At 39.2% G+C, this 15,780-nt stretch overlaps 1 protein-coding gene across 1 annotated transcript in view; it reads right to left on the bottom strand.

The window, feature by feature from the left end:
- Nucleotides 1-620: 620 nt before the first annotated feature.
- AP1S3 (adaptor related protein complex 1 subunit sigma 3) overlaps nucleotides 621-15,780 on the bottom strand; it is a 70,969-nt gene continuing 55,809 nt past the window's right edge. The window contains exons 4-5 of the mRNA XM_008519110.2: nucleotides 11,497-11,634; nucleotides 621-7,106 (exon numbers count right to left, since the gene is read on the bottom strand). Coding sequence (XP_008517332.2) covers nucleotides 7,071-7,106; nucleotides 11,497-11,634 — 174 coding nt within the window. The 3' untranslated portion in view covers nucleotides 621-7,070. The remainder of the gene's footprint in view (nucleotides 7,107-11,496; nucleotides 11,635-15,780) is intronic.

Here is a 15,780-nt window from a genome sequence, read left to right on the forward strand (position 1 = left end):
CTTCTAGACGGTTGGGTGCTTGTATTAGCTCAAAAGTGTGCATATTTTTCCATTCTCTGGAAATAAACTCAATTACACATATCCTGATCCTGCTATTGGTAGCCCATAATTGCATCAGGTATTAGGGTAGGCTCATTGCTGTAACAAACAACCCCAGGAATTCAGCGGTATAACACAACAGAAGTTTCTCTCTGTCACACTCAACAGTCCAGTGTGGCTGTTTCTTCTTGGTTGGCTTTCCTGACAACCGTTTTTAGGTTCTCCCCATCTTGTGGCTCCGCCTTCTCTGGATCCTGGAGTATTTTCCTTCAGCTGTAAACAGAGAAAAAGAATGGAGAGCCACATGTGGGAGGGTTTGATGAGCCAGAACTTCACTTGGGCATGTGTTATTTCAACCCACATTCCACCAGTCATAATTCCAGAATGGATAATCCAAATTTCAAGAGAGGCTGGGAAATGATGTCTAGCTGTACGGCCAGTAGGAAACAGGAAATGATTTGGTAAATGAACAGCTGCTCTCAGCCTCATTTTTCAAGGAGTGTTTGGTTTCATACAGCACTGGCACCTCAGCTCAGAACCAAACGTGAAGGTCTTATTTCATAATTAGGTAGAGACAAGGGTGAAAAGATAACCTTTATTAATTGCAGGAAATAGTCACAAAATTCAATGATTTTTCCAGATTATTAGTCCATTTTATTCAACATTAGCAAAAAAATGTATTGTTTTTCTGTTCTCTCTTTCCCTCTGAAATACATAAATATTTCACCTCGAAAATTCAACAGCATGAACTTGAAAATTCACCCTTTATCTATATTCCAGGAGCGGCTCTGCTTTCTGCTCCAATAAAGGTACCTTTCATGAGAAGTGCACTCAAGGTACTTCACCTGTATCATTTAAATGGGTGAAAAACACGCGTGAATGTCATTAGGCTTGTACTTCACACCAGGAAAACAGGCTCATCAAATACTTTCATGAGGTCACAGCTTTGATCAAGACAAGGTTTAATGAAACAGATGATTAGCACTGGGACATGATGGAAGCATAAATGTTAATGCACTAATTATTCTTTCCTCTTGTGTGTAGTGGCGTTTAGACGAGCCCACTTCCATGTTGCCATCTGACTCCAACATTCCGTTCACTCCACAGAGCAGGTTCATGACCCTTGTCAATGGCACATCTAGGTCCAGCAGGAAGGTCCCCAATTCCTAGTCCATATTGATGTTCTAAACATAAATATAATTAGTCTCATGGCTCAGAACATCCTGAACAGTAGGTTATGCCCCACTTGTTTGCTCGGACAAACTAACAGCTGAAAATCATTTATAGAGATTTAAAAAAATTAAGCAATTATTTCTCATCAATTCAAAAGGTCACAATAGGGGCTGGCTGTGTGGCCAAGTGGTTAAGTTCGAGCGCTCTGCTACAGCAGCCCAGGGTTTCACAGGTTCGGATCCTGGGCGCGGACAGGGCACCGCTCATCAGGCCATGCTGAGGCGGCGTCCCACATAGCACAACCAGAGGCACTCACAGCTAGAATATACAACTATGTACTGGGGGGCTTTGGGGAGAAGAAGAAGGAAATAAAAGAAGATTGGCAACAGATGTTAGCTCAGGTGCCAATCTTTAAAAACAAAAAGTTCACAATAGTTGAAATATTTGGATGACTGCCTCAGAAAAATTCCTGAATTCAATAATAATGTATTTTGGCTCATAAGATTTTGAATATAGAATACAGAGAGCACAGAAAGCTTGAATAAAAGTGTCTGCAAATGTAACACTTCCTAAAATAATGAATCAGCTTGATTTTTACTTTATGACGTATCATTCTTGACGTTCTTTGCATGTATGCAAAAGATTTAAATTTTCTCCTAACTTAATTTGCTCTATGTTCTTAAATTTTAAATAAAGTTTTCAACTAATACAGAAAGTACGCATAAATTGTTTTCTTTACAACTATTACTATTATCATAAAGGATTAAGTATTTCCAAGTAAAACACAATTGATTTTACTCATTTTTCTTATTATGTGCCTTAGTTTGTTCTTTCATTTCTCCATCGAGTTTTAATTTTGTAGTTAACCAATGTCTGACTCTTGATAAAATATCCTTAAAACTTTGTTTCCAGAAATAAAAAGAAAACTTATTTCTAGAAACAGAAAAACATAATTTAATCAATTTATTAGATAGATTCTCCAAATCCAAAGTATATTTAATCCTAAGTGAAAATATTTATATTGTAAGACTTTTTTAGAAGTTTATTTTATTAAATGAAAATATTTTGATGCTTTCAATTTTTGACTGCATTAATTTTCAAAATAATGTTTTATTATGCTTCAATTTATTTTTGTACCATTCTAAAAAATGCAAATAATCTAGTTTTCAAAACTTAATTTTCTGACCGCAAACCCCTGTTATTTATTCTTCACATTTATGTAGTCTTAAATTTACAGATAATTTTCCATCATAGTGGGAAAATTTTATTGAAACTAGAGGCTTCACAAATTCAACAGATTTCTCCTCCTCCAAAAAATAGTAAAAAAGAAAAAAAAAAGCTTACATCAGTATTGAAGCTGTCTGAAGATTATCTCACATTTGGAACCAAGTGTCCTCATCATTCTTCCTTTTCTTCAGCCTAAATATATTATTTACTTCAAAATATTATCGGGTAAATTATGCTGGCATCTTCTACTAAACAGCTATTTTACACACAAGATTAACATTTTAAACATGTGCAATTATGAAATAAGCAAAGTTTCTTATGAGTTATAACAATATTAGGTGGCACTTCTAATGCTAGTTATAAGGTCATGCTAAAAATAAAAAAGCCCACACAATTCACACAATTGCTCATTTACCAGCCTCCACAGAAACTCAACATTTTCCAAGAGAAAGAGAAGTGTCACTTTGAATAATACTCTTAGCAAAAAGATAGAAGCATGTCAAACACATGGAAATAATTCGATCTAGAAGATGGTTAAATCATAAATGTAACATCTCAGATTAATCTGCCCTTGTTAGGAACTATGCTGCTAAGCCCAGAAGAGAAATGGTTAAAGCCTTTATTCTGTAAAGAAGCAAAATAAACTAGTTAAAACACTAAGTTAATACTTTGAAATACATAAGTTATGGAAACACTGCAAAGTTATGTACTGATGGCACAAATCCAAGGTGAAAACCTTGAGATTTAGTTAATATATGAGTTCATTCACAAAATATTGATCAAAAGTAAAAGTTATCTGTGGGCCTGAATTACTATCAAAAGATGAATCTAAAACAGCTCTAGCTGTTAGTTCTTCCTGTTTTTAGCTTTCTGTGACAAGACAGATTATCATTGTTTTTTTTCTTCCCCGTAAGGAAGATTCACCCTGAGCCAACATCTGTACCGGTCTTCCTCTAGTTTTTAGTATGTGGGCTGCCAGCACAGCATGGCTGCTAACAGAGCAATGTAGGTCCACTCCCGGGAACTGAACCTGAGCCTCCAAAGCGGAGTGCACTGACCTTAACCACTAGGCCACCAGGGCTGGCCCTCTTGGGTTTTGTTTTTTGCAATGTATTTTTTAATTGAGATAACATTGTTTTATAAATTTCAGGTACACATCATTATATTTCAAATTCTGTGTAGATAACATCATGTTCACCACCCAAAGACTGATTACCATCCATCACCACACACATGTGCTCTATCACTCCTTTCACCCTCCTCCCTCCCTCCCCTCTTCCACTCTGGCAACCACCAATCTAATCTCTGTACCTATGTGTTTATTTGTTGTTGTTGTTTTTATCATCTACTTATGCGTGAAATCATACAGTATTTGACTTTCTCCATCAGACTTATTTTGCTTAGCATAACACCCTCAAGTTCCATCCATGTTGTTGCAAATGGCAAGATTTCATCTTTTTTTTTTGTAGTTATTAACAAGACAAGAAATAACAAGTGTTAGAGAGGATGTGGAGAAAAGAGAACTCTCATATACTGTTGGTGGGAACGTAAACTGGTGCAGCCACTATGGAAAACAGTAGGCAGATTCCTCAAAAAGTTAAGACTAGAACTACCACATGATCCAGCTATTCCACCTTCTGGGTATTTATCCAAAGAAGACAAAAACACAAATGCATGAAGATACATGCATCTCTATGTTCACTGCAGCGTTACTCACAATAGCCAAGACTTGGAACAACCGAAGCAGCCATCAATGGATGAATGCATAAAGAAGATGTGGTATATACATACACCATGGAATACCGCTCATCTATTAAAAAAAAGATTATCATTGTTTAATATCCAAATACATTGTCTATGGGCAGAGTTTCTTCAAGAGTTTGTCAAGAGTTAAAGTTAGAATTGAAAAAAATTGTAATGACCCTCCCTTTGCAAATTATTGAAAAATAGCCATTGGCTTGCTTTTCTTACATTCCAGAGCATCGGAGTGAACTTAATCCAAAGTTGCAGGAGGTATTTGAAAAAATATATTAACATTTTCCAATACAATTTATTGATTAATCCTTTAAGTATTTAAGCCTTTAAACCATTAAGTAAAATTAAATCCAGTTCACCAGTAGGGTTTAGAGGTATTAGAATATGAATCCTAAAGAAGAATCTCTAGTTTTAGAAGAACATCTGCGTATGTTTGACGGAAATCTTTCTCATTATTTTAGGAGACTTGATGTGGAAAAAAGTTTGAAATAAAAATTCACTTGATTTGCTAAGAAATGTCAATTTCACATTTATTAACGAAAGAAAAGGAGTTACTAGATTTAAAGAATGGTCATATCCTTTTTACATGTAAAAAGATCAGATTATCAAAATGTGGGTGAACGATGAGAAGGCAATAGGAGCAAAGCAATAAATATTCTTCTCTCATTTGCTATCACCTACTTGTGAAGCTGCTCCTTGCTGGTAAGTACCAAGAAAATGAAGAGATCATCTGAAAGGGACTTCACCAGGAATTATGGATAGGAATTTCTAGCATATAGTGTGATTTTTTAAAAAATTATATTCACAAAATCACACTCAAGTTCCTCATTAAAAAACTTAAAAACATTTTATTTGGAAGTTGTATACAAATTCGATATTTATTATCTTTTCTTTCATCTGCTAGTTTTATTATAATTATATAATATAAAGAAAACATAATGATTATTTTCACCAAGATTCATCTTTCATGTAAAATGTCCCCAAAATCCCCCAAATTTACCCCGGTGTGCCACATTGTTATGTTTATTTTTCTGTGTGTGATGCTGACATGAAGCCCAAGAAGCCCTGTCTATAACTGGACTGTCTAATATGGAATTCCCAGGATATGCGTCATACATTTGAATGAGGTTCAATAAATATCTTCACCCAACAATGGTGGGAAACTTCAAAAGAACCAGAAGATTTTTGATGGATTTACATAAAGTCTATCTTTACAAAATTGTTTTTAAAAATAAAGAGTTCTACCATATTAAAAAAAAATAAACTACAAAACTAAAGATCTAAAGTAAACAAAGTGATCAAAAATGATAGTTAAACTCCAATCCGATGCCATAATTGTAATTATATGATTAATTTGAGGAATTATTAGATATTAAAATCCCAACAATGACTTCATATACTAATCTGACTTGTTTCCTTTTAGCAATGGTTATATTGAGAAATTGGCCAATTTTTCCTTCTGTTATTCTGCTCTTATCTTGCCATTTTTCCCCTAAATATATCTGGGAAGATGAATCAAAGGGCACATTTTCTCCTCATGTTCTCTTAAGGTCTACCTTATGGGGGTCTCCTAGGGAATCCAACAGCAAACACACTCTTCTCTTAGGAAAAGCACTAAGGTCCCTCAGCAGTCTAACATGAATGATACCAGAACTCGAAACTAACACCGAAAATGCATGGAGAAGCCATCAAAAGCAGGGCACTAAGACACAATATCATGAGCTAGTTCCTACAATATGTCTGATCACATTTACTACCTGGTTACACAGAACCTGCATTCCAGGAAGCATAAATGCGACATATTTACAATAACAATGGTCAGCAGCAAATATTTCCTTTGGGAGAGTGAGGAAAGAAAAAAGGAAGAAGGCATCCATTATAAAGGCTGAAATAATGTTAAACATTCTAAGTAAGCCTAATAAACAATTTCTTCAAATATATTAGATATACATTAAAACACATTTGAAACAAAATCTCTCCAGCAACTAAGAGTGCTTGAAACATAAAGATTATTAATAGTAGTAGTAATAATAATTATTGCTACTGTTATGAATCTTTATTATTTTTTTTTACAATTTCCCTATTTTTACAATAAGGGAAGTCATAGACACTGCATCTCCAGATGTCTCAAAACCTTAATAAATACCTAGAGTTTGTTGAAAACGCAATCTTATTGGAATGCTCTTGATACTCAATTCAAAGGTAAAATTAAAAACTCAGCCTAAATACTGGCTTCCAAGGTATTAAAAACGCTTAAGTCCTATCCTATCTTTGGTTATTTTTCTTAATTCCAATCCTGAAAAAAATAAATGAATTCAGGACATTAAAATCAGATACATTGTACCTGGACTGAAATTACAGTATTATTAAGTATTAAAAATGTCTAGCATTATGTATGAACTCTGAACTATTAACATAATTTTGAATTATTATACAATTTAAAAAGCTAAACATTTAGCAAAAGTATTATTGATACAAGATATACTTTACATTCAAAATCATGGATTATTGCAATACAGTTTTCAGCCTGTCAGTAGAGGATTCCAATGCAACAAAAACACATTGCCACAAATTTATTTAAGTTAGCTTAAAAATATTACAGGAGTTAAAATATTGCAAATACTCAATTTATTGAGTTATGAAGCAGTTATTTTAACATCTAGAGCTACAATACATAGTCATATACAGTATAATACAGCCATGTAATAATGATAAATATATTGTTGAACAACTTTAAGTTTTGCTCATTAACAAAGATCCCTTTTAAGTCATTGTTGGCATGGTGCCAGAGGCTCTGTCAGAAAACTGGACGTAAGCCGTTGCTTATTGACAGGTTCACAACACGCAGCACTAGGAGTCTTCAAGTAGATACACACTTAAAACGTAGGCTTGTTCATGTATTCTTCCATTGTCTGAAAGAGAATGATAAATTAGACCACACCCTTTGCAGACCGTGAAACCTTCTCATTCTTTTATGTTTTTCACCATTATTGAAAAGAACTTTGTGAAGGTGTATCTGGACATAAATCTTGGCATTCTAATTAAGAACGGTGGTTCAAGGTTTGAGCATAATTTGTATACACATCCACATGGCTGGAAGTGGATAACTTTCACCTGAGACAAAACTAAGCTTGATCATAAAATGGATGTCAGATAAGAGAAATGCTAAAGCAACAGCTGCCAAGACATCACAGATGACTTCAGATACATGTGTCTGCTACAGTAGTCATGAGGGCCACCTCCGGGCACAAACATTAGAGCAACCGGAATTGTATTTGCATAATATATGTATTGTCACAGATAATGTGTAGAACATCTCACCTACACTTATGGCCAAGATATAAAGGATAAACAACTATAGCTCTTAAGAATAAGGTTACATCTGTGTAGTTTGAAAAGGCTTTCCTCCAAAGTATACAAATTACGTTTCTTCATCCTCCTCATCAGTTACTAAGTTAGCTAACATGCCATAAGGCCATAATTTTTTTCCAGCACTCCTTTTTAAATGTTTGAACGGATGAACAATTATAGGCAGAGTTAAAAGTTACAGTGATGCTGCAAGCCCTTTACGGTGCATGATGAATGGACTTTCTCTCGCACGCTCTCCAATTATAAATACACAGATTTGTGTGACACCGTGGCTGGCATGAATCAATGAGGGAGCTCAAGGGGGCAGCCTCAGGTAACACCTGCCTCTTCCACGCACATCACAGTCAGCTCAGTCAGCAATGCTCAACCTGTTCTTAAATCTGAACCCCAGGATACCCGATTCACTTGCACTTGCCAGGGAAGACATCCACCAGCATGGGCCAAACAGACCAAGGCCATGGCCAAGAAAGATTGCTCAGGGAACATGACAGCTGGAAACCAGGAGTTCTAACTGGTCTCCACCAGCTCTATCTAGAATTCCAGGGCTCCTCTAAGGAAAACACTTGTGCCCAGTCATTCACACTCTTATAAAGCTCCTCCACCTCCTAGATGAGTATTGGCCAAGAGAGGCCCACACCCTAAGACCTAAGGTATCTCCTTTCACCCACACGGCCCATGTCTTTAAACTTAGTGGAGGTATCATTCTGGCTGGGGGCTTACATCCATTTTATGGTGCCTAGAGTTTTACATCACTGAAAAAGGGACACAAAGTTACAAATACAAAATTGGGTATAAAGTTTACTTAGAATGAGAAAAGAAATGACAGTAGATTCCAAGTTTTTAAAAGATGACAAATATCACAAGATCCAAACCAACACCATATGGTTTTCACTCATTAAGTGCCTGACACACCTCTATCATATGCTATGTTCGTTGCCTGGCTACATATTCTTCGCAGTTAAGATATCTTACTTTGCAAATTTGACCATATGAGGGCATTGCTAGGCCCTTCCTGCAGCCTTGGAACCTGCAAAGGAATCAGCAAAGGCCGTGAGTTGTCACTTCAGTGGCTTCATGGTTCATTGGCCTCTGGTGATTGGCACTGCTTCACACCACTGGCTAACTCTATCTGCTAAAGACTGCACTGAGCCATGCTATCACTCAAAAGACACGAACCAACAACACATGAGGTTGGTATTTTCTTGAGCTTGCCACCTCAAAGTTGGAACAGACTTTTAAGGCTGGTACAACCTTAAAGAGCTCTGCCCCAGCCTTTCACAAGAGGACTAGAACCTGCATCTTGGGATCTCTCCTGTTATCCATCTTGTACTGCAGTGTTTCTTGTGCATTCAGCACTTGTACATGCTACGACTTTTTACTGCATGATGGTTTGACTTAGCTGTTATGTTTATGCTTTATGGGTGACAGTGTTGGGGTGCACCTAGCTTCTTCTCATGAATCTACACCTATACCTATTGCTTGAGCTAATGAGGTGCCATTTGACCCTCCCTTCTTAACTTGCTTTATAATTCTCTGGTCAAAACATCTTCTGTTTGTCGCCCCCACTGGTGATCCCAGGAATTGCAATCCCTGCAGTTAACGATCACTATCTTCTCCTTGAAGAGTTTCTTTTTCCTTCTAATCACTTTGCACCACTGTCCACAGGTCTTAGTTGTTACCCACAAGATAAGGTACCTCCTCAAGTCATCCCCAACCGATTAAACTGTTCCTTTATTTCCATAGTATCAATGTCTAGCCTTAGTACACTCAGAATAAGCTTTGAACATTTTGAGATTTGAGACTATGTATCTTCTAACTAAATATATGGGGACAGCCTTTTTATTCTAAGAAACTTTTATTAGGTAGGGGTCAGGGGAAAGTACCAGTTTTCAGTGGTGCTAAAAGTGAAAGCAATGTTACAAAGGCCTCCCTTAACCTTTAATAACCCCACAAATACATGTTTGGGTCCAAAGGACATTAAAAAAAAAGAAAGCAGTAATTTTCTTTCTTTATGCCATTACATTACTTCCACCTATTCATTCTACACTTCCCTGACCGGATATACGGAGCCAACCAAACACACAAAGTCAATTTTTGAACCAGCTCCCCAATTGTTCATTGATTCAGCTGAAGTACCAGAGCCCAGGAGACCACTGATAACACTGTCTCTACATGGCAGGTGCTGTAATTCAACAAGAAAGGTTTAGATGGCAGTCATGACACTGCCTGCTCACTATGGGGACACGGGGGCTAAAGGGAGGGTCCCCCGAGACCTACCCATCAAGACCCTCCAGTCAATCGTCAAGGACATGAGCAATTAGTATTTAATTGTGAAAGGGCTTTCTCTTGAAATACCTGCTTCCCAGATTTAAATGGAACTGGAAGCATAGATACACTGCAAGCTCTTTAAAACTCTATTCCCTCCTGGCAGGGGCAGGGGGAGAATTCAAAATAATGCAGGTGTGTCTTGGCCCCAATTCAAGGAGCTTTAATGGCTGAGGTGCCAAAGACCCCATTAAAAGTCTCTTTCTCCTATAAGGAGATTCCACAGTAAGGGCCCTGAGGATAGAATTATAAATAACCTCCTGGCATATTTAAAGAAAGGTTGTTCTGTGGAATTTCCAGACCACTGATTTCTCAACTACCTTGAAAATCCCCTTCCTGTGGCATCTGGAGAGAACCAAGTAAACATCAGAAAGATTAAATGCATTTTCTGAGGTGAGAATGTCTAGTAAGAAATACACCAGCCTCCTAACAGGCGCCCATGGAGGCTGATGTTTCCACCCAAACAGACGTCTCCTCAGCGTCGGTTCACCTGAGGACTGGCTCCTTAGATGGGCAGCAGCAAGGCCTCAGTTCAAAGACGTGCCAACATCGTTGCTGGGAAATCATGCCTAAGGCTGTTTTATTAACTTAGTCGCTTATTTCCAAACAGCAAGAAGAATGGCTTCAATGCCAATTTTTAAAAGACACTTTATAAAGCTCTGGAATCTCTTGACTTGCTGCTATAAAAATAAGAAGATGGAAAGCCTCAGTGATGCTGTGGGAAGAGTTGATGGTGCTGGGATGGAGCCCCGGCCCTCAGATGCACACTTGAGCTGCCCTCATTTGGGAGGGCAAAGGTCAGTGGGGTGAGGGGCTCTTTCTTACAGTGTCCATGGAGGGCAAAGGTCAGTGGGGTGAGGGGCTCTTTCTCAGTGTCGTTAGGAGGACTGAGGGGCCAATGGTTTTCCTTTATGAGGTGCGATGCCAATCTTGGCTGCTTCTAAAAGTCCCACTGTATCTTTCATAACTATCACGGAGTCAGGAGCATGACCGAATGGATGCTTCGGGGCCCATTTATACCTTGGCAAGCAAGCCACCGGTATTCCCAATTTATTTGTGCAAATAGGAGCACACACACAGCCTCCCCAGGAGGTGTAAGAAATTTTAATTAAAATGATAAATGCCATCGTCAGTAATAAAGCTCTAATGAAGTAACGATGGACTGCTAGTCTCCTCACCCAGGGTAGCACAGATATTTTAATGAAAGTCTTTTTATACCTCTCATAAAATGATTCTTGAAAAGAATAGCAGCGAGCTTTCAATACCTTTTTGCCAGTGAGGTGTCCTCGCTAAAAAACTCAGCCTAACATGAAGAGCGAAGACTCTGGAGCCCAATTATCTGGGCTCAAAGCTCTATTCTGCACTTACTAGCTGTGTGACGTTGAGCACATCGCTTAACTTCTCTGTATGTCAGTCTACTCATCTTTAAAAAAGAGGGCAAAAATACTACCTACTTCTTAGACTGATTGTGACAATTAAGTAAGTTAAGATACGTTAAGTTGCTTAGAAATTGTACCTGGGACACAGTCAGTACTCAATAAGTGTCGTCTAATATATAATTACCACCAGCAACATCTTTTCCCATGGCATGAGAAAGTGTATACTGACCTCCTGTAACATATCAGAATCTTCAATGGCTTTGACAGCAGATTTCTTGGACGTTTCCTGAACTTCTCCACCGATGATAAACTCATCCAGGATAAAATAAGCCTTTTCAAAATTAAAGATAATATCCAGCTCGCAGACCTGGTAGGACAAAAAAACCCACAAATATCCTCATGAACCTGCAGTATTATCAGAGGAAGCATGTGTCCAGCTTTTCAACAGTTACACCCATGTGGCGTACCCAAGACAAAAATATCAGATGGTATTTTAAGGACAGAAAAATAGAATGAGGGAATTCCAGGCATTTAATAAAAGTAAAGCCACATTCTATCACAGCAGAGCATGTCCTTAAATAATATTGTTTTTGTTGCAACCAGAAATTCGAGACTCGGTAGCGGGAAGTGGCAGTTCAGCTCATCCCTCCACTGCACCGATGAACGCTGAGCCCCTGCTGCCTTTCAGCCACGAGGCCAGGCCTTCCTTTCTCCTGCTCTCTGCTCCGTCAGTCTTGGCTCCTAGCTTTAGGACCCTCAGAAGCTCACTCTTCAGAGGCAAATTAGCTCCATTGTGCTAATTTTTCTCAAAATCATGTCATAAGCCAGTGGTTCTCAAACTTCAGAGGATCAGAATCACCCAGAAGGCTCATTGCAACACCCACTGCTGGATTCCCCCACTGGAGTTTCTGATCCAGGGGGTCTGCGTAACGTCTGAAAGTGTGAACTTCTATCGGGCTCCCAGGCAAGGCTAATGATGCTGGTCTGGGGACCACACGTCGAGAACCCCCATCACCATCAGGGACCACAGCAGAGTCTTATAGATTTTGTTGCTGAAGTTCAGAAAGTGGCAAGACCACCCCCTATAATCCAAATAAGGCTCATTTCCACTTCTTCAACCAGATAGCAGCCACTTAGGCACGATCCCTGCTGTTTTCCTTCCCACTCATTCCTCAGCTCCCTGACACTTAACTTTCCCTTCCCTACCCTCTTGAGGGTCTGCTAATTGAACCACTTCAGTTGTCCCCATGTTGACGGTGCAGCAGCACTGGATAACCCTTCACCAATCTCTTTCTGGAAAATCTCCTCTCCCTTGCTCCGTGCCTTTGGCAACACCATTCAATACCTATTATTCTCCTCCATCTCTTGAGATTCCTTCTCAGACCCCTTGGATGAGATCTCCCTCCACCTTGCACTCATTTGAGAAGTATTTACGGAGCATGTGGGACATCTCCATCAGCCAAACATCTCTGCCACACACTGCTGACGTTCTCGCGATCCATCTTCTTAAATATTGGTGTTTCTCCAGAAAGCCTTTCCACTTTGAAATGCACATACTCTCCTAGACAATCCCCTTGGCTCTCCACAGCTGTATCTAGCTTGCAGGTGGCTTAACATATCTAGATGCCTAGCCTTCATCTCTCTCTGGAGCACTAGTCCAATATTTTCACCTACTAAGCAGACATCTCTGCCTGGATATTCCTCAGTCCAAGTCACCATGTCCCAAACGGAAGTCAAGTATATTCTTTTCCCTCTGCTCCCTATTTAGCCTAGTAGCTGCAACCTCTGTGTAATGGCTGCAACCTCCATCTAGTGGTTAGGTCGAATTCCTTCTGCAGTTCAACTTATTTTCCCCCTCCCCCTCAGTCCGCTCCCTCCCTTGGTCTCACCCTCTCAATCTGGCCACCAATTCCTGTGGACTCCATCGTGTAAATAAACCCCTAACCCTTCCCCACTTCATCTTCACTGCTGCTGCTCAGGCCTGCAACATCTCACTGAGGCCACCGCAATGACCCTCTAGGTGGTGTCTGTGTCCACTCAAGGCCAACGACCACTAACGCTCTGCTAAAATGCTGACTTGTTCCTCTCCTGTGTAAGGTCCGACGTTCAGGACAAAGTTTTCATTCCTCAGCAAGGCATATAGGAATCTGTACAACCCAGCCTGGGCCCTGCTCTCCAGCTCCCTGTGCCAGCCCTGACGGCACGCTACAGCCACACATTCCACAAACACACCATGTTCTTTCATGCCTTTGCCCTCTGCACATTCCAGCCATTCCTGGAATGTTCCCCAAATGTCCTTTCCTTTATTCTGCTGGCAAAATCAAGCTCATTTTTCAAGGCCAAATTCAAAAGTCAGGGGCACAGTGTTTCCCCCAATCCTCCCTTCTCCCATTCAGTATTTGCACCAGTACATGCCTGTGTGCACTAGAATATACTGACTTATCCCTCCCCACTGTGTACTGCGAGCTCAGGCACAGACCTTGTCTTAGTCATCTTTATATCCCTGCTATCTGGCACATAGCAGGATGCAATATAAATGTTTGCAGGGTAAATGAACGAGTCAGCCACCATGAAGGCCTTCTTTCTATTATGCTGGGGATTCACAACTTCCCAGATCAACAATTCTCCGATCCTATTGAATGCTACAACTTTACATAAAATGGATGTCAATATTTTTGCAAATTGCTCCACATATTCAGGATTTAGGTCAATAAATTTGCAGACTCCACAAGGAAAATGGTTTATGTTGACAGATCCAATTGAATCTAGAAGCATAAGAATAAATGAATACAATACCACTAGAATAGCACGAGAATAAATGGCCAGCTCAGAAAAACTTACTGAACTCATCTGCAAAGGTCACAGTCTCTTCGTTCATTAGAAAACAGCATCCAATCAACAAGTGTGCATATCTATATCTATCTCCCCCTCCCTCAAGAGCCTCTCTCTGTCTCTCTCTCTCTATATATGTGTGTGTATAAGTGTATATATATATATGTCTGCATATACACACATACATGCATATATATACGACCAATTTAAAATAAAAGAGTCTATTCACTGGGACATGATACTATAACCCAGGACTTGCCCAGACCTTTAGGGCTCCCTCTTGAGAACAACCATCAGAGAGAGGATGGCATCATAAAAGGACATGTTCTCAGCTTATGAACCCTTTCTCTTACTTCTAGAACACTCTCATTTCAGGAATTGGAATGACAGTGGAGCTGGGCTCCCCAGGCAAAAAGGTGGAGACATGAGAGTACAGTGTGGGCCAAGCACTATAAACAAGGTGAACAGTACAACACCAGAGTGGGGACAATATGTGCAACATATATAACAGGGAGGAAAGGATAGTATCCATGATACAGAAAGAATTCTTGCAAATCCCTAAGATAAACATCAATAGAAAAAACAAATACAGTCATGCACTGCACAACATCTCAGTCAAGGACGGACTGCATATATGATGGTGGTGCCATAAGATTAGCACCATCTACTAGTACATATTCTAGGTGTGTAGTAGGCTATAGCATCTAGGTTTGTGTAAGTACACTCCACCATGTTTGCACAACGACGAAATCACCTAATGACACATTTCTCAGAGCATATCCCCATTGGTAAGCAAGGCATGACTATAAGGGTTGTCGAGAAGCAATTCGTAGACAAGGCAAGAAACGGAAAAGGCCATACACGTCTAATAAGATGTCCAGCCTCACTAGTAATTAGGGAAATGCAAATTAAATTAATGTTCATCCGGCAATTAAGAGATAATGTCCACTGTGTCCTGGAGGCACTCCATGGGCCAGTGGAGCCTCTTCAAAGAAACTTCCACCCTGAGAAGGAACCTCTGTTTAGTTCTGATCCCCTCAGTCCAGGCTTGGGGGCTTCAGAGGCTGTGTTCTGCAGGCGACCCACTGCTGTCAGGGCTGCATTTCCTGAAAACACTGCAAACACATGAAGATAGCTGTAGTCCCCTAGCAATGAATAACTTCATTTAAAAGAAAATTTTTTAATAAAAACTGAAATGAAGAAAAAGAGATAATATCCATTGCTGGTGAGAGTATGGATAAACAGGTATTCACATTCACTGTTGGTGGAATCTGTAAATTTCATAGGCCATTTCGAAGGGTCAAATGGTAGTATCTGTCAATTTCAAATGTACAAATCCTTTGACCCAATAATCCCACAAGGAATTTATTTCTATGCTATACTCAAACTAGTGCACAATAATATATATGAACAATAAAGATTATGGCAGCATTACTTATAATAAAAATTGGAAACAACCCAAAATCCATCCATAAAGGAATTGTTTAAACAAAGTATGGTATACCCCTACCTGGTATGGTATGGTATACCATGGGAATTCTATGTTGGAAACAATGAGGTAGATTTCCATGGACAGACACGGAATCAGCTCCAAGACAGACTTGTAAAGGGGGGAAAAAGTTGCAGAATAATATGCATAACGCAATTCCATTAAAAAACTGTATATGTCTAGAAGGATATG

Source organism: Equus przewalskii, chromosome 5 (genome assembly GCF_037783145.1).
Source record: "Equus przewalskii isolate Varuska chromosome 5, EquPr2, whole genome shotgun sequence".
NCBI lineage: Eukaryota > Metazoa > Chordata > Mammalia > Perissodactyla > Equidae > Equus > Equus przewalskii.